This window comes from Micromys minutus (genome assembly GCF_963924665.1).
Source record: "Micromys minutus genome assembly, chromosome: 31".
NCBI lineage: Eukaryota > Metazoa > Chordata > Mammalia > Rodentia > Muridae > Micromys > Micromys minutus.
Window position 1 is genome coordinate 12,620,908 of NC_137966.1, and position 16,045 is coordinate 12,636,952.

The 16,045-nt window shown below is 48.5% G+C and overlaps 1 protein-coding gene across 1 annotated transcript in view; it reads right to left on the bottom strand.

Moving 5' to 3' along the window:
• The window catches only part of SH3PXD2B (SH3 and PX domains 2B), a gene marked incomplete at its 5' end in the record, with an annotated part of 75,138 nt that overhangs the window by 35,890 nt on the left and 23,203 nt on the right, over nucleotides 1-16,045 (bottom strand). The window contains 3 exons of the mRNA XM_080942049.1: nucleotides 158-234; nucleotides 5,377-5,452; nucleotides 12,767-12,847. Of these exons, the coding sequence (XP_080798175.1) occupies nucleotides 158-234; nucleotides 5,377-5,452; nucleotides 12,767-12,847 (234 nt within the window). The remainder of the gene's footprint in view (nucleotides 1-157; nucleotides 235-5,376; nucleotides 5,453-12,766; nucleotides 12,848-16,045) is intronic.

The window sequence follows — 16,045 nt, forward strand, 5'->3', positions numbered from 1 at the left end:
CAGGTGGACTCCAGAGTCATATGGTGTGTGTGGGGGGGATTTGTATGTTCCGTTCTGTTCTGTTTTGTCTCCTACCCTCGAGTGAACATTTGGCACTCAGGAAGGGAAACCAAACAGAACACCCACGAGGGAAGATGGTGCTGGCATCCCAGCTTACCTTACAGTACTCATCAATTGGTATCAGGCGTTTGACAGCTACGTCCCGGATGTGGCTGCGTCGGAAGAGGATCTTGCCTGCCAGAGATGAGAACACCCTCAGCACAGCTGGGAATAGTGACCCACCCCACCCCCTGCAATGGCTGTCTGCGGGTGGACCTGAGTGGTACCAGAGGTCCTGGCTGCCCTCAGTATTTCCAGGCTGCACCTGGGTAGCCACGCCCAAGCTAAACCCCTCAAAGCACCACCGCTCTAGCACAATGGCTGGGGAGAGTATTGGAGATGCTCAGTGCTGTGCAGGGTTGGGGACAGTCCTGCCCTGGATAAGAGTTTTATGAGGATGGAGCTCAAGTCTTGTTCATGCTAAGCACATGCTCCTGGTAGCCCAGGAGTAGGTTGGATATAGTAGCGAGCACAGTCTCTACACACACTTATGGGTTGCACTGGGAAACTACCGTATGTGCTAATAAAGATCCAGACGGCTGTCATGGCTCTCACTTCCAGCATATCTCATTCCTTTTGGAAATATGCATATGCCTCTTGTGATGGTTTGTATGTGCTTGGCCCAGGGAGTGGCACTATGAGAAGGTGTGGCCCTGTTGGAGGAGGTGTGTCACTGTGGGTGTGGGCTTTGAGACCTTCATCCTAGCTGCCTGGAAGCCAGTCTTTCTAGCAGCCCTAAAATGAAGATGTAGAATTCTCAGCTCCTCCTGCACCATGCCTGCCTGGATGAATAATGGACTGAACCTCTGAACCTATAAGCCAACCCCAATTAGATGTTCTCCTTATAAGACTTGCCTTGGTCATGGTGCCTGTTCACAGCAGTAAAACCCTAGCTTAGACACCTCTCTACCAGCTACTCTAAAATACCCAGTTGGTAGCAGCTGGGTGCAGTGGCATTCTGTGCTATGGTGTTGGCAGCCATCCTGTCGCCTGCTGATGACCGTCCCCATCCTCTTGCAACACCTTCCACCAGGCTCTGGTGACCACGCTTCTACTTGTCCCTTTTCTAGCTTCTGCATCTATGTGAGATCACGTTGAAGAGCCCTGCAGGGATAGCTCCTCTGAGCTCAGCCTGGGCAGCCCAAGACCCACAGGCTCATGGGCATCTAAGAGCAGAAACGCTTTCTCCCTCCCGCCCCTCGTTCATGTCTCTCTATTCCTGTCTATGGGTCCCTTAAACTTTTGTGCTGTTTGTCTGATGATTCTGTGCCTTTCTGATCTACCCGTGCTTCCTAAAAACAAAGCTCTAGCAGATAGTGCATCAAAGGGTTTGCCTTCTGACAGATCATCTTTTCTTCTCTAAGCTTTTCCATATTTATTGCTTCCAGAGCCATAAAAACATTCTCCCACAGAAGAGGGGGACGGTGTTGAGAGCCTGTTTTCCTCAGTGGGTTGTCCCCATGGGAACCTGGAAGGGTGGGGTGGGGGCAGCAGGCTCTGCTGATTGCCCTAACATGGAAGGACCATGCTGAGAATCTGGGTGGGGTATCTTTCCCAGGGCAGGACTGTCCCCAACTCTGCAAGGCACTGAGCATCTCCGATTCAAGTCCACAGCAAGCTGGTGGCCTTCCCAGACCCGGCCATTCACACAATCACATTTCTCATTTTTGCAGGTAAGTCTCTTCACAATCTACACTGCACTGAAGTGCCACAATCTATGGCCTTCATGACTCAGAAGGAATGTGAGCCTACGGAGCAGCCTGGGCAGCAAATTCTTTCTCCAAGTGGGAGAGAACTACCCTACCCCCACCCCAACCCCAAAATGAATTCGTTCCCACTTGGTGGCAGTTCCCTTCCGTATATCAGGGACGAGGGAAGTGAACAGGCTTCTTACTGTAAAAACAACAAATGGGCTCAAAGTGTTTACAACTAGCAGGGGGTATTGCCAACTTACACTGCAAGGAACAGACTTGTCTCAAAGCCACCACACAACCAAAGAGTCTGTTTTGGTTAATTGACTACTATTGTTATTGTTGTTGCGGTTGTTTGGTCAAATTGATACAAGCTAGAGTTATCTAAAAGAAAAACATCACGTAAGAAAATGTCTCCATAAGACAGGCCTGTAGGCAAACCTATAGAGTATTGGTTTGGATAACAGTTAATTTGGGAGGGTTCGATCAACTATGGGACCCCAGGATAGATGGATGAATGAGCTAGGAGCAAGCCAATGAGCAGCATTCTTCCTTGGCTCTGCCTTGACTTCCCTCAGTGATAGACTATGACACAGACATATGAACCAAACAGACCCTCTCTTCTCCTACTTGTGTTTGGCCGTGGTGTTTCATCAAAGCAATAGAAAGCAAAGGGAGCCAGAGACCAATGTCAAAGTTTCACCCAGAAGGAGCTTAGTAGGTGGACACTTCTCCCTGGATTAGGGGGACCTTGGGGACACTGAGGCAGGAGAAAAGCTCACTAGGTGGTTACAGCCAATCACCTCTGGAGCCTGTGAACGGGGAGAGGAGGGCTTTGTTTTGTCGTCCTCAAGGTCCCCTCTACAGAACACCCAGAGCCTAGCCCGTGGTAGACCTTAGGAAGGAGTGATTACTGTGTGCCCCCAGAGCGTGAGCATGGGTGTGACACTAGTTAAGAACATCCTAATCCTTTCTCCCATGTGTAGTTCTCAGGGGTTAGTCAACCACGTCTAAGCCAGGTTACACCGAGGGGAGTCTCCAGTGGTTCCTACTTGTGGGTGGTGTCTCTCTGCTGTCGTGTGGGGATGGCGAGTCTGGTGCAGATGGGAGGGTGAGCAGAGATGCTAGGGCTACCTCCATACTGGAGTGGAAAGGGTGTTCAGGAAAGAGAACAGCTTTGGTGGGAATGGGCGGCTTTTGTTTTCCACTGTGGAAGAAGGCCAAACTGTAATTCTTAGTTTTCAGGTCGAATCCTCTGCCAAGTTGGCCTCCGCAGCCCTTGCTGGGAAGGAAAGTCCGCACAGGCTGGCCCCCTCCCCCGCCTTTGTGCTAACATGAAGCTCGCCTTTGTCTTGCTGACAAGGCAGTCTGGCTAGAGATTTGACCTCAGGAGAGGAGACCCACTTCCTGCCCACGGGTTGGCATGGGGAGTAGCTGAGAGGGGGGCTCAGAAGGGATGGGTCACAGGTCCTGAGGCTCCTGTGAATCCTAAACTGGGAGAGGGCACAGGAACAAAGGGGCTGGGTCCTGCGAGCAGCATTTTCATGAATTCTTGCTGGAAAAGTATTACGTACCCACAAAGGCTTTTAAGAGCCTGAGAGAGGGTCGGGCTCAAGTTCTCTGCCTTGGGAAGTTTTCCAGAGCTGACTTTCTTCCACCCAGAAGAAAGCTACAGCTAAGTCTTACTGTTCCTGCTCTCTCATGAAGAAATTCTGGTTTTTTTTTTTTTTTTTTTAGGACCTGGCTGAACTTCCACATTCTGCTCATTCCAGAATGGCTCCAAAATACAAAACCGAGAACCCCCAAAGGAAGGCCCCAACTCTCCTCTCTTACTTGCCTTTGCTAAGAGCCTATCTGTGCCAGGAACGGCACTTTGGAAGGCAGAGTCGCTGTCTTATTTAACAGATGTGGAAACAGAGGGCCAGGGGAGGAGGGAGGCTGGGGGTGGTGATTAAAATCACGGGGCTGAAGAGGCTTGACTCCAAAGTGTGTGCTTTGCAGCCCTGAGTTTTGGCTATTGTAGCTGGCACATGGGGTTCTCTCCACTGGGGGAAAAAATTCCACTGTGGTTGATGTTTTCCCAGTGGAGTGACTAAAAATCGTTAGTTCTCCCCCTAACCCCCACAAGGATTCTCTCAGCAGAGCGGGCCTAGCAAACACCAAGTCTCAACCCAGCCATCTGAAAGCACCAGAGAACACACTGAGGGGGCGCAGGCGACAGAGACCTGTTGCAGGATATTTGATCACACTGTGAAACCTGAGCTTGTATTATTTACCGAAAAACAAAACAACAAACAAACAAACAGCAAACCTGTTTCTAGCTTGGTGTGACTCAGTCCTTAGTACACACCTTTAATCCCAAACAATAAAAGTAAAGTTATTTTGTTAAAAAAAGCGCCTTTGTTTGAAAGTGTTGTCTAACTCAGTGGCAGACAAAGTGACTAATCAGAGAAAGATTGGACTGAGTAGGATATGCCCAACTCTCGAAGGAAGAGAGATGAAGAGGAGGCTACTTAAGAGGGGGGGGAAGGAAGGGAGGGAGAGAGAGAGAGAGGATGGGGGAGGGAGAGGTCAGTTTACTGGGACAGTTGTACAGAGACAGATTGCAGAGAGAGAACAAGCTAGATCCAGGTGAAGACAGAACAAGCCAGAGAATGAGAAGAAGCTGGAAGATTAGAGCTTGTTGCCAACGTTAGTATGAGGCCAAGCAGAGCAATTCAGGAGAACCCAAGAGAAGCCAGACTACATCAGTTAGCGTGGAGAGGAGTTTTGAGCCAGAACAGCAAGGCTGAACCGGCCAGCCCGAGCTCAGATAGAACTAGACAGGGTGAGCTTTTTCAACAGTAAGTCTAAGTGGCTGGAAACATTTTAGGCACAGATTAGATTTCTCTGAGGCTAGAAGCTTCCAGGACTAGGCTTAGCTTAGGTTAGCAGACAGAGGTAGTAAAGCCTCAGAGACGACAATTACTTCAGGAGAATAAAAGTTACATTTACAGGGACCCACGAAAGGAGGACAATGGTGAGCTCCCCAAACCATGGATGTCTGGGGTGACTGTCAATGTGCCTGTCATACATGTATGACAGCGTCAGGTGAGAGATGGCCTTAGTGACCTGTCACACACTTACAGTCTCACTGGCACCATCTTTATAGAACTACATATACTGCCGAATCATTTGCTGAAGTTGTGTGTGTGTGTGTGTGTGTGTGTGATGTTATTAATTGTTAATTGTTGTGGAAGGGCTAAGCACACTGTGGGTGGTACCACCTCTGGGCAGGAGATCCTGGACTATATAAGAAAGCAAGCTGAGTAAGCCATGGTGAGTGAGCCAGCTTCCTCCTTGGTCTAGCTTCCATTTTCCCTTTCCCTGTGATAGTGATGGGGAAAAGGAACATGAAATAAACCCCTTCCTCCACAAGTCCTTTTTGGTAGTGGTGTTAATCATAGCAGCAGAAGCAAACTAGGAGAGAAACAACGCCCCTCCTCCAACAGTGATGTGGGGATGAGCTCATACGCTCTTCTGGGGACCAGGAGCTGTTCTTCAAGTGACCAGGCTTATCCTGCCCAAGAGTGTACACCTTACCCACCTGGCAGAAATGGAATGATCCTCTGCTTGGGGTCCTTCTGTCCTCCTTCCATGGGGAACTTGTCCAACATCTGCATCTAAATGGGGGAGGAAATAGAAGCAAAAACCTTTTACAATATAAAATACACATTACCTGACGTCTTAAATGTGTGATTTGACCTATTGGAAGTTCACTTTGTCCAGCCTTTCAGAAACCCGAGGTCTGGATCTGAGGCCTATGTGACAGCAACTGTTTATATCCACAGCTCCCAAACTGTGAAAACTCAAAGTTGCAAGAGACCATTCTTAGTATTTTTCTTAAGGTCTATTTTAAATTATATGTACCTGTGTATGCATCTGTTCGACGAGCTTGCTGGAGCCCTCAGAGGCCAGAAAGGTCAGGTCTCCTGGAACTGGCTAGGTGAAGGTTTTAGAAACCAAGCATGGTTCTTCTGCAAGCAAGAGCTGTGCGTATTCTTACCAGGGAGCCATCTCTCTGGGCCACCATTCTCGGTTCTCCTAGAGTTTGAGCCATGGGATTTGAGGTGTAAACAATAGCCTAAGGACTTCTGTTTTGAAGATACCAGGTCACTCGGCATCCTGGGAAGTGACAGGTATGTTAAAATGCCCCTCGTCTTTAAGCCTGTGCGCATGACATCATTCTATTCCTGACCCACTCCAAATCCGCTCAGCAGAGCCCAGCGTCTGGTCCTATGCTGGATGCATAAGCCAGCCATGGAGACATGTAGTCTTGGAAAAAGCCTGGAAAACAGTCTGGATTGTGGTGCAGGGTATCAGATACCAAGAAAAAGGCACGGGTAGAGGACGGAGCTCGGGGCAGACCAGAACCAGCCAGTGACTCTGACAGTTTAAGAAAGTGAAGCTGAACATGGCGGTGCACATCTTTAATCCCAGGGGCAAGTGGATCGAGCTCAAGGTCAGTCTGGTCTACGTGAGGAGTTCTGGGCCAGCCAGGGATACAGAGTGTGACCTTGTAAAAATTATTAATTTTAGAAAAGGAAAAAAATGAATGTGAAATCTCTGGCTTGGTGCTTAAAAAAAAAATCACGGGAATCTGCCACTCAATTCTAGTATGTTCTGATGTAACTTTAAGGGTCTCCCCTCTCGGTTCCTGATATAACAACATTGTGTTATATTTAACACTGGGTTGGGCTCAGGACTCTTCTGTCTGCTCTGGATTCCTGGCTTCATGTTAATTAGGATGGGTCAGGATATGCTGCTAAAACAATCTCAAAGCTCCAGAGCTCCAGCAACACCAGTGCCGTCTGTGACATGTCCCATGTTTGTGACCCTGGGTTTGAATTGCATTTTCCCATCCCTCTAAAGTGGGCCATATCTAATGACCAGTGACATGGGTGACCATGTGACAGCTGCATCTTAGTTTGTTGTTGTCTATTTTCCCTCTCTCTGGTGAAGAACACACCCTCTGGCAGTGATGTCTCTGTTATCTGCAGTCCTGGAAGGAGGGAGGGCACAGAGCCTTTGCAACCCTGCCCATGGTCCAGCCTTTGGTCTAGTTGCCCATGTGTGATCAGGCTACCCTGCTTACCTGGTAGGTTGTTTTACTGTTTTTGTTGTGACAGTCTCACTATGTAAGCTCTGTTTATCTTGGAGCTCACTATGTAGACCAAGCTGGCCTTGAACTTATACAGATCTGCTTGCCTCTGCCTCCTGAGTGCTGGAATTAAAGGCATGTGCTGCCACTACCATGCCTGGCTCAATAATGTAAATGACCTCTGGAGCTTAGAGGTTACTTGTTATAGCAGCACATCCTGATCTATACTTATCCATGTGTATGTAGCCAGGAAGCCAGAGCTGACATAAAGGAGTCCCGAGCCTGCCAAGAATTGCTGACATGTGAGAAGCCTCCCCATCACTATGCTTTGGGGAGAACATCACCCTGACTCCCCAGACTGTCTCTTTGATAGAAGGAAAGAAGTTTGGAAAAGTCCAGGAGGGAGTATGGACACAAGTAAGGAAGAAAATGTGTGCAGGAGCAGGCAGGCACTGCATCTCAGCAGGATCCACCCCACTCCACCCTGCCTTTACTGTAGACACTAGCACTCAAGGTCTGAGGGGCCAAGAAACTGGCCCAGTGCCTGCAGCTCAGTGGGACTTTGTCATTGCAAGACCTCAACGCTGTAATGCCACAAAGCCCGGAGAGGACAGGGGGCATGTGCATCAGACTGGAGCTTCTAGCTGCTTCTGTGCTAGTTTTCACAATACTGTGGGGGTATGGGCCAGCTTCAGGGTATCTGGGCTTGTAGGGCAGCTGGGGTATGCAAGCTTCCAGAAGACTGGGGAAGAGGCTTCATTCATGGATTTTCTTTATTCTTATGTGCAGTACTATGGATGGAACCAAGGGCTTTGTACATGCTAGGTAAGAGAGTTACAATTAATTGTAACCACCGGGGTACCCTGGATTCCATTATCCACAGTGTTGTTTGTGGCTGTACATCATCGGCCCCCACTCCATCCTGCACTAGGACAGTGTCCTTCCAGGACTGCCAAGGGCATTGTGGGACTCCTTGGGAAGATGGATTTATTTCTGAAGAGTTCTTCTATACCAGCACATAGCAGGCTTTCAATAAACACTGGCAAGATGAATGCTAACAGTGAGGAGGGGGCTCAGGGGACTCAGGTGGTATCCAAGAGTGCTCTGGACTCTCCAAGACATTTTATGTTGAACCTAAAACTACCGACAACACAAAAGTTTAATGAAAAGAGTCAATGAATTCAACAGAGAGAACCCCTCCCCCAAAGGGGATCACTTCAAAGAACAGTCGAAATCTCTAACGAATAACAGTCACATTACCAATATAAAACAATAATAGCAATAATAATAATGTTGACTGTACAGCAGTTGATAATTAGCCCTCTTCTTATTCATCTGCTCTTTGCAGCAACTCTGTGAAACAAATGTTACAAGTTCTGAGTTTCAGATGACTAAACTTGGGAGCAGAGAGGGCAATCAATTTGCCTTAGGCCACACAGCAGGGCAGGGGCATGACCAGTCCCAACACCTTTGACTATTCACGTTCTAATATCACTCTTCAGCTGGACTTCGAATTACATGGATATGAAAACTGGCTAGCCCAAGGCAGGCTTAATATTCTGTACACATAGGAACAGCACATCCCATTTTCAAGAGCAATTCATCAGTCTTAGCAGCAGAGGCTCTGAAATTTATAGGTTTGCCTAGCACCATCTCCTTTTCCTTCTCAATATTAAGACAATGTTGGAACATCACCAAGAAGAAGCATGTTGTAAAAAATTCACAGTGACAAGGCTACTTCTGTTTCCTTGGTGCTTTCTGAGACACTCTCTGGATGCCCACACTGGCTAGTGAGCATCCACCTGGGCTAAGGAATGTAATACAGGCTACTCAGTGTCCACATTGGCTGAGTATCCACACAGCTAAAAGTGTGTCCATATTGGCTAATGAATGTTTCCATTGACTAACAAATGTCCACAGGGCTTTATACACCATTTGCCTAATCTCGGGTAAGTCACAGCTCCACCAGCAGCATCCATCCATCCATCCTGTCCGTATGACCATCTAGGGAATGAAGGACATTCTGTTGGGGAACTGTGAATAAAATAAAAATCAAGGCCATGTGCCAAATGGGTCATGGAAATCCTGAAATGATCTAATGTGAGGTGTCATGGTCCCACATGGGCTGGTCTCCTTGCCTAGTCCTTGGGGACATCTGAGTTGAGTGACCCAACCTCTCCTACCCATCTGGGGTTGATATGGGGGAGAGAAGGCTACTTCTAGCTTGAGCCAGACTCCTGAAATCACATGGCTTTCCCACTCTGCCACGATGCCATCTGGGACTCCTTAGAACTGGATGTAGCCGGGCCTCTGAACAGCTTCACCATGCCAGCGGTGGGCACTGGAAGCAGGCCATTCTGTTCTAGTAAAACCCAGGTCATTACTACACAGAGCTGGGAAGAAACCCTGACTTAAGGTCAGTAAGAACATGGTCTAATAAGCACTGGATTTGGGCTGGAAAGACTTATGACCGGACCTTGCAAAGGAGGTCACCATGGGTGTCATGTCCATGGAGAGGGACAGCTCACCCTTAACATACTGAGCCAGGTTTATCTCATTTCGCAGTCATAACAAGTACCCGGGTTGGGATGCACAGAGGCAATGGAGGCTCAGAAATGTAGAGAGGCAACATCAGCTGAGGCCTGAAAAGAGAAGGCTGAGCCTTGAACTTGGGTTTTCCTTTATATTTGGGCCAGGCTTGAATAAGGATTTCAAGGAACAGTCTAGTCACATGCTTCACCATGCCTGCAATTAGACATATTCACAGGGCTCCCTCACGTCCTCTCTCTCTCTCTCTTTTGCATCTCCTCCTCCTGCACTCTCGTGCCTGTCTCCCCTGCTCCCACCCCAGCTGACAGGCTGCTCTGGTGTCTGACCCCAGATCCTGGAGATCACTATATTCTCTTCCCCAGAGTCTGGCACCCAGGGACTTCAGGTTGCTGACAGTAGGGAAAGACAGCTGACAGAGGCTAAAGTTGCTGACTTGAGGATGCTTACGGTGTTGGCCATGGGCAGTAGAAGAGACTGTTCTAAATGCATCAGTGGGAAAATTAAAGCAGGTTGATCAGAGGGTCCTGAGGTCACAAAACCGATGGGCAGGAGCTGCGAGTGGATACTGGGTCCTTTCAAGACCACAGCAGTGTTTGCTCCGTGTTCTAGGCAACAATCTGCCCTGCCTGTCAATTCACCCAACTCCTCTCTTCATGTGCCAACTAGTCTGCTCTGCAGAGGTGAATAACTCCTTGGATGACAATCATGTTGTTCTTGTTCCTTAGCCACACTGTTCCTTGTTGGAGGTGCCAGGCTGGCAAAAACCCCTGAACACATGCCAAGCCAGAGCTCCCAAGGTAGACACCACTGCCTAAAACAGCAGCAGCCTAGCGATGGGCAAACGCTGTAGGTCATCTGCATTGTCACTCATTTGTGTGAAAGGGCAGGGCAGCCCTAGATGCTCTCTCACCTGGGCCTTCTGTGTGTCACTTGCTCAGGGCATCACCACTGTCCCGAGCCTCCTTTCCCTCTGTGTTTTCTTCTCCCCTGTGTGCTCATTACTCTACATGGTGGCTAGCTTCCTTATTGTGGAGCTGGGCTCAACTTCCTGGCTTTGTATGTGTGAGGCACACAGTTTTCCCCTCTGCAGCATCCTACCCCATGGCATGCTTTACAAACAGCCCTGCTGTTTATTTATCCTTGGCTCGTTTTCAGCAGAGCAGCAGAAAATTATAGGTGTACGTGACATTGCTAGATGTGGCTGCATGCTGTTGAACACGAAGCATCACAGATGAGCTCATTAGGTTTTAAATAATTAAGTGACTGGTATCTGTCACTTTACATGAAGCAGCGACTCCTGGCTGTGTGTCATGAAGGCATGGGAGGCTGTTTTAACTGCGCTAGAGAAATAAATTGGGAGCCTATTGCTGTCTTTCCTCCTCCTTTGCAGGCTCTGGACATTCTCCAGTTCACACTGGCAGGAAGTCCTTGGGTTTATGTAGTCAAGGAAGCCTGCTGTTAATATTCCCCAGCCCCTGGGAGAACATGAGACTCTTCTTCCCAGCCCAGGCTATGCCTTTGATGCCTATTCATTGGCTGTCATAGTGATTGGCATAGAGCTAAGCCTATGACACACAACACGTTTGCCAGGACATATGAGAAGTTGTGGTGGTTTGAATAGGTATGGCTTCCATAGACTCATGCATTTAAATCCTTGACCCATAGGGAGTAGCACTATTAGGAGGTGTGGCCTTGTTGGAGAAAGAGTGTCACTGAGGGTGTGACCTTTGACATCTCCTATGCTCAAGCTACAGAGTCACATAGTCTCCTGCTGATCAAGATGTAGAATTTTTAGCTCCTCTAGAACCATGTCTGCCTGCACACTGCCATGTTTCTCGCCATAACCACAATGGACTAAACCTCTGAAACTATAAGCCAGTCCCAACTACATGTTTTCCTTTATAAGAGTTGCCATGGTCATGGTGTCTCTTCACAGCAATAAAACCCTAACTGAGACAGAAGACACTAGTACTCCTTCCTACAGAATGTGAGCCCAGAGTTGCTGGAGCCATTTGCAATCAAGTGTGACTTGCACTTGTCACTGTGTGGACACAGGAGGAGAAGTCAGGTCAGACAGCAGAATGAAAACTGCACTGAGCTGTGTCTGAAGCCTGGGGGCCTTCTCCTCCTGGGATACTCAGTGAAGGAAACAGGAGTTGGTCTTGCCTCTAGTAGGGCAGATTCCACTCATCCATCATGGATGGGGGCTCACTAGACTTTACCACACAGTAGGAAGTTCAGAAAGCCAGGAAAGTCCCTTAGTGTCTGTGGCAGATGTTGTGAAAAGAACTTTGCCATGTCATCTGAAGGACACCGACTTCTCCAGCCTCCTTGGAGCTGCCTGCTTTTGGAGATACTGAAGTTACCAGTCCAAGATTAGCTAAAGGAGATGGTTTCTACTGAGCTGTGAGCTCCTACTGAGTTACCCAGCTCCCAGTGAGAATGACAGTGCATGTTTGCCCATTGGTTCATTCATTCATTCATTCATTCATTCATTCATTCAACTATCTGTTCATTCATTCATTCATCCATTCATTCATTAATTCATTCATCCATTCATCTGCTTATTCATCAATTTATTTATCCATTTGTTCATTCGTTCATTCATCCATCCACCCACCCACCCATTCATTCACATACTCACACATGCAAACACGCACTGATCACTAAGTGAACATGTGCTATGTGCTGAGCCTTGAATAAAAAACATTAAGAAAATAAAGGACAAGGAGGACATGGTAGAAGTCCGTCATAGTCTGGAAGGGACAGATGAGCTGACAACATCAGTATAGATAAGCTCATGACACTGGGTAGAAGGCACCTGATGGGCAAAACAGATGGCTTCTGTTCTGAGCAGAAAACAAAGTCACACAAGGCTTCCAGAAGCTGGGAACCCTGGTGGTAGAGTTATCCAGCTAACAAGTGAGGGAGGAGAGCACAGGGTACAAACAAGCCCAGGTAAGGGGCAGCAGTATAAAAGCCAACAGGTAGGACTCGGGAGACATGCGTGTGAAGTGCTCAAACAGACTCAACATCATCACCAGGTGGTCATTATACAAAACTCAGTTGAACGTGGTTTCGGAGTCACATGGGGCCTCCAGGCTGGCCCCCCTCAGGGGCAGCCAACAAATATGTCTTCTCTTATTTAGTTAAATGGGTCAAAGCACAGGGTGGTTAGGCCTTAATCACGGATGTCAATTAGAGTCTAGAACATGAAAAGACGAGGTTCTAAAGTCACAGTGTAAGGAAAGTCCAATTAACTTCCTCTCCCACCCCAGGTACCTACCTGGAGGTCAAAGAACTTGCTGTAGCGCCGGTAGATGGCCTCTGTGGCGCCACTGGACCATGTGACTCGGATGATGTAGACCTGCAGGGAGGGACCAAGGAGACAAATATTAACCACCAAATATACAACCACGTGGTTGTGGCACAATTTCTCCAGTCCAGGTTCTGGGAATTCCATCTTCATGGGACAGAGCAAGGAGGTAAACCTTGGAGGGGTGTCAAGTGGGTTATGGGCCGTAGCTCAGGGGTGGGTTCCTGCCAGTGGGTTTGCTAGAAAAGTGAGTTTAGTCCTTTCTTGCTCTCTCATCCACCTTCCCTCTTCTGTCGTGAGTTAAGCATCCTAAAGACTCCTGCCAGATGCCAGCCCCTTGACTGTGGACTTCCAAGCTTCTAAGAAACAAACCTGTATTCTCTACCAGTGGCTCACCTGTGCCGTTCAATTGCAACAACACAAAGCAGACTAAGAGAATCTTTCATCCTTGACACCGAGGAGGAGTTTGAGCCAGAAAACCCATGTGTTTCATCCAATCTCAGTGTGGCGAAGGACCATCTGAGCCAGTCAGTCCCTTGCTGTCTCAAAGCCATAGCTTACTCCCCCCACCCCAATAGAAGGTCAGCTCTGGCCACTGCTGCTCCCAGCACTGTAAGGATGTCTGTCTGCTCCCCGAGTGGCTCTTCTACCAGAGTAATTCTTCAAACCTTCCCATTAATCCAGAGGCACCTGAACCCTCAGCCTCTTCTACAGCTCAAGTGCTGCCCCATCCTGATGTTTCTGCCAGGGAGGACTCAGGACTCAAGATGGTCTCACTTGAGTCTCAGTTTCTCCATCCGTGAACTGGGAGAACAGCACCTGGTTCCTCTGTTTCCCAGGCTATCTGCGTCTCTAACAAAATCAAGGTTGTGTCTCTCGCCTTGACCACACGTCACAGCATTCACGGGAAACGATATACTGATAACAAGCGTGCCTCAGTGCGGACTGCAGTCACCCCTGCTGGCTTTGGCTGGCATCGATTGCCACAGCCCCTTGACATTCCTCCATCTTGCTCAGCCCCTTGGAAACAGAGGAGGCACTGTTCATGGTGACCCAGAAGGGGTGACATGTCATTTGAGCTGGACCAACTGGGGTCCAGAATCAGCTGTAGAACTTTGCTTTTCACGCCAGGACACTAAGGATACAATCTGACCGTTTCTATTTCAGCTTGAAGCGAAGTCTACAGACACCTGTTTTCTGGGCCAATAATTACCATGTGGTCCACAGAGGGCTATGCATAATTATAATAAACCTGTATAATTATCATAAAATAGCTTAATTATCTTTTACTTGTGCATATTGATGGAACATGATATGATCATCTGATGTGTGCATACATATGTACTGATAAAATCCAAGTGTGATATATGATTGATATACATGATAGACACATGACACATACATGTGCGTGTGCAGACATATATACATATATACATCACACATATACATACATAATGGTGCTGGGGTTGGAAACTAAAGATGTTAAAGCTGAAGGAAATTCTAGGACTGGGATAAGCTAAGACTTGACCTTCTAGTTCAGTAAACTGAAGCCTAGAAAGAGCAAATGCGCTATCAAAGGTCCCTGTCCCTGGAGATGCCCAAGCAATGTTTGGCTGGATGCTAAAGGCATGACCACCGAAGTTTAAAAGAAAAAGGAAAGACATTGAACCCCTGAGCAAATCTGATGCACTGCTTGTAGGCACAGGTCAGGTCCCGTCGTTTGCTTATCTCAGGCTTGTCCTTTGTTCGGTCCTGAGGGCTCAGGGTTAGAAGATGTCACATACCAGCTCTGCAGCTGCGGGACAGTCACAAGGTGCTGGCCTCTCGGGCTTTGGCGCCCTGATTCTGGGATGGAGACAGCAGCCTCCTTGAGGACCAAGCATGACAGCCAACAGCTGTGGGCCTCGTTTGCCTCCTGATGCACATTAGGAGTGCTCAGCTAGCCCATGCTCCCTTCTGGTACCCTCCCCCCCCCCCCCCGTTCTTGGCTTCAGTACCAATTCCTCTTGGACAATTACCTCCCTCCTTTCTCATTGCTCTGCTATAGGGAAGTGTGTTTCCCCCACCTGGTCAGATACAGCCCTGTCTGGTCCTGGCCATAAAAGGGGGCCTCTCACCTGACCCAAGCCAGGCTGACAGGGTTCAGGATCTCCGATGGCATCCTGAGATTCTTTCCCCTGAAATGCACGGATGGGAGAATGCCACGCAAGAAACGAGTCCATGATGAGCACTTGCTGAACGGAAGAAAGCCGGGTAAAGACATGACATCTTTGTGGGATGCAAAGCTGAAAACTCACCGGCGGACAAACTAATTCAATGACCAGAGACATATAAAAGCCCTGACCGGATGCATCACTGCAGCAAACTGACAGATGGCAAGAAAGCCAGTGAGGAGGCAGCAGTGCCACCAGCCTTTGGAGAAAAACAGACTGGACAGTGACAGGAGACAGTGCTACCATGTGTTACAGGCTTGGTCACCAGCCTGCCGTGAAACCATCCGTAGGTGGAGACCAGAAGGAAAAAGTTAGGTCATTGGGGCGTGCCCTTGAAGCACATGCTGGGACCCCTGTCTCTTCTTGTCTTCCTTTTGGTTTCATGGCCAACATGCTTCACCATATATTCCCGCCATGATATACGTTGTTATCACAGATGCAAATGTAAAGGAGACAATATCTCTCTCTCTCTCTCTCTCTCTCTCTCTCTCTCTCTCTCTCTCTCTCTCCCTCCCCCGCCTCTCTCTTTGAGATAACTACTCTTGACCTCTGAAAATATGAGCCAAAGGAACCTTTCCCTTCTTGTAAGTTATCTCCATCGCTGTCATAGTAACGGAAGATAGGCACCGCCGTGAATGGATCAGCGTGGATAAAGTGGAAGACACTGCACGCCGGCATGACCGCGTTGTCTATAATCCCAGCACTTGCAAGGTGAAGCAGGAAGATTAGGGGTTCAAGACCAGCCTGGGCTACATAATGAGTCTATGCCCTAATTGTCACCGTGTCAGCTTTCCCATCACTGTGACGAGACATCTGATTGGATGAGGGTTTTAGAGGTGTCAGCCCTTCGTGGAGGATATGGCAGATCAGAACAGGCTACTCCGGCAGGACGCAGAGAAAAGGGAAAACAGGAAGGGCTCAAGGCAAACACAGCCTCCGAGGTGCACAGATGACAGCCCACTTTCACATAGGCCCAGCTCAGAATGCCACAGCATTGTAAATCCAACGGCTGTGACACACCCATCGGCCAGGACCC